The 3,149-nt window shown below is 34.8% G+C and overlaps 1 protein-coding gene across 1 annotated transcript in view; it reads left to right on the top strand.

The window, feature by feature from the left end:
- The first annotated feature begins 1,079 nt into the window (after nucleotides 1-1,079).
- Nucleotides 1,080-3,149, top strand: part of LOC107575069 (NXPE family member 3-like) — a 9,343-nt gene continuing 7,273 nt past the window's right edge. Inside the window, exon 1 of the mRNA XM_016261481.1 lies at nucleotides 1,080-1,103. Coding sequence (XP_016116967.1) covers nucleotides 1,080-1,103 — 24 coding nt within the window. The remainder of the gene's footprint in view (nucleotides 1,104-3,149) is intronic.

The following is a 3,149-nucleotide window of genomic DNA, read 5'->3' as shown; positions in this document are numbered from 1 at the left end:
ATAATTGTTCAGAATGTGTAGTTTTAGTTTACTAGCTAATAAAAAACTTAAATTGTAGGCCTCAATTGTTCAAAAATGTGTAAGTGTTCAATAATTCAATGTTGTATTGAAAAATACAGCTATTTATATTTTAATGTTATATTACTTTATATTATTTTATGAACAAATCTAAATTAACATATATAAAATATTTTGAGGTAGTGACAATTTTGCTCGTAATTACGTAATGATGTCATCGTGCAATGACATCACAATGTCATTTAGCAACTTTTAGCAAAAAATTGACCTTCCTTTAGCAACTTCCCCTGAAAGCTAGTTGGCAACACTGAATGTAACGTGTCTTTTTACCAAGTCAGAACATGGACGACTGCTTTTAATTTATAGTGATGCAGACATCCCACCTCTCCCGGAAGCTCCGGGAGTCTCCCGCATATTAATAGGCTTGTTTGAGATGCGCCTCGCCTCGCCTGAAATGAAGGCGAGAGTAGGCGGCTGCAGTGAGGGGAGGAGTGAAATAAGCGCAGTCAAGATGGACAGTTCTGCCCTCTCGAAGTGGAACAGATACCAACGAGATCAAAAGCAGATATCGCGTTATTCTCACTTATGCTGTGTTGCTAATAAACATGATATTATTTGAGTTCTGTTGCTTTTATATGAAAATAAATATGATGAACAAGACACTCAAAGTGCTTGCTATGTATTTCAGCTTTTAATGTACGTTTTTTTAAACAAAGCAACTGATATTTGCCATAGCGACAGTAAGAAGCTAGTGGACTGCCAAGTCGCTTTCACTCCAGAATGGCGGAAGTAGGCCGCTGCTGGGCGCTGCTGTTGCAATGGAACGTCTATTGGCTTTCTCTTCTTGTTAGTATACGTTCTTTGGGATTGGGAAAGGTCCGATTTGAACACGAGACACCCGAAGTCCAATGGTGCTGTATGTCAGCATGCTGCCCACAAGGCTATCGGTGCCAACACAATTTAAATTTTTTAAGATTATTTGCTAATCGCGTTTGCGCTTCCACAAAAGAGAGGGGCGGGGTGAGCAGAACTCATTAGCATGTAAAGAGATAGGCACCGAAATGGGTCGCTATGTTTTTGACAAGGTAAAAAGGGTGTTGTTTTACACGACCATTTCAAGAATACCCTAAAGAATCATACCAACTTGTGGAAAATGGGCATCCGATGTCCCCGTTGAAGCACAGCCACCACAAAACCAGACTTACTTTAAAATCATTCTGAGGTTAAATACATATTTAAAATCATAACAAGAAATAGTTTAATAGCTATGATACTGTTTTTGAAATCAAATCTTTGCATAGACAGGAAACACTGGAATCTAACAATGCCTTAGAAAAAAACAGTTGATCTTAAAAAAAATAAAGCATATACATAAACCCTATCGGATAAGCATGTTATAAACTTTTGAAACATTGGTGTTTCATAATTTAGAGCAGTCACTGCAATTTATGAAAGAACTCAATTAAATCTGTATGTGGGAGTGTATGTGAAAAAATCAGATGTAACTCCTTTGTAATCCTTAACATTTTCATAAGTAAATGTAATTTAATTACACATTTTTTCTTAGTAACTGTAACTGATTACAATTACTTTTATTTTCTAATTAAATTACGTAATTCCGTTACATGTAACTAGTTACTCCCCCACACTGCTGCAGTCTATGCACTTTTTTTTAACTGGATGAATGAAAAAAAATGTTCAGTGCATATTGATATGTAAACATATTAGATATATCTTATCTATATTGGTCAATGTGCTTGAAACTCGACTGCACATTCAGCATACATTAAAGTTGCCTAATTTTGCATGAATAACAGGTGACAAATCAAATGCTTAAAATAAAACTTGTATTTCCAAGATACTGAGGATACTGAAAGATTAATAAAGAGTGTGTCTATTTCAAACCAATCATATGTATTTTATAAGCTACACAGAAGAGTCATGCCCATTTAAACTGCATAGGGTATTGGTTATAATAAATTGCCTGTATATTTTGTTTGTGTTGTTTTTTTCCTGATTTTAATACTGGATGATTTCATTTGCACATTCTTCAGTGTCAAATATTCATCAGATCTATTGAAGTTGCGGTATGTTCATATTCAGCCAAATTCTGCCATGTCCAGGAAAAAAAAGAGTATGTATGTTCACCCTATAAACTGTACATACTGTTACAATGACATTAAATAACTTATCCAATGATATAAGATTTTGGCCATATCTACCATTTCTAAGCCATTCGTTCATTGATTTGCCCTACTCAAAGGCCTCAAAGTTTCTTCCTTGCCTAAGCTAGAACTCTGAGCTCGATGTTTGAAATAAAACACACCCCCTCATTACCACATGGACAAAGAAATGTATGAATGAAAATAAATACATTTGGGGAAAAAATGCAACTATACATAAAGCAAATATAAGTAGAATTACAATTCCATATCTATGAGGCGCCACGTAGGATTTAAATCGTAATGAAAAATAGTCGTCAATTATTCCTTACACAATCAATTCTCTGATGCATCATGATTATCTTAAGATTCTGAATTTTGAGTTAAAATTTTGACAGCAGGCCATTGTCAAGGCATGACGATTTAAAATGTAAATAATTCGTATTTGTTTGCTTAGTGTATTTGTGAATTTTTGTTCATTTACTGTTGTACTGTAGGCTGTAAGGACCTTTGAAATAACTGCAATATTTTGGTGAAGTGAGTGATGCCATTTAAGTGTGTGCTAGAGACAGACACATTCTGCTTGCTGACAAACAACGCACACACAAATATGGAATGTCAAAACTCCCACAATAATAATGAAATGCATAAATTAAATATACAAAGAAATATAAATAATAAATGCATAAATCTACTAAGAAATGTAAAATTATTATTAATAATAATAATAAATAAATATTGCTGTCAACAGACCTGGAACTACTTAATAGTATAGGTTTACTGGAAAATAATTGCTCACCTTAGAACAGGGGTAGGCAAGTTCGGTCCTAGAGAGCCGCAGTCCTGCAGAGTTCAGCTCCAACCCTGAAAACAAAACTCACCTGCCTATAGCCTTAGTAATCCTGAAGACATTGATTAGCTTGTTCAGGTGTGTCTGATTAGGGTTGGAGCTGAACTCTGCAGGACTGC

This window comes from Sinocyclocheilus grahami, unplaced genomic scaffold (assembly GCF_001515645.1).
Source record: "Sinocyclocheilus grahami isolate Dianchi unplaced genomic scaffold, SAMN03320097.WGS_v1.1 scaffold2453.1, whole genome shotgun sequence".
NCBI lineage: Eukaryota > Metazoa > Chordata > Actinopteri > Cypriniformes > Cyprinidae > Sinocyclocheilus > Sinocyclocheilus grahami.
The sequence above is the reverse complement of the archived record's forward strand: the minus strand, read 5'-3'. Positions and strand labels throughout refer to the sequence as shown.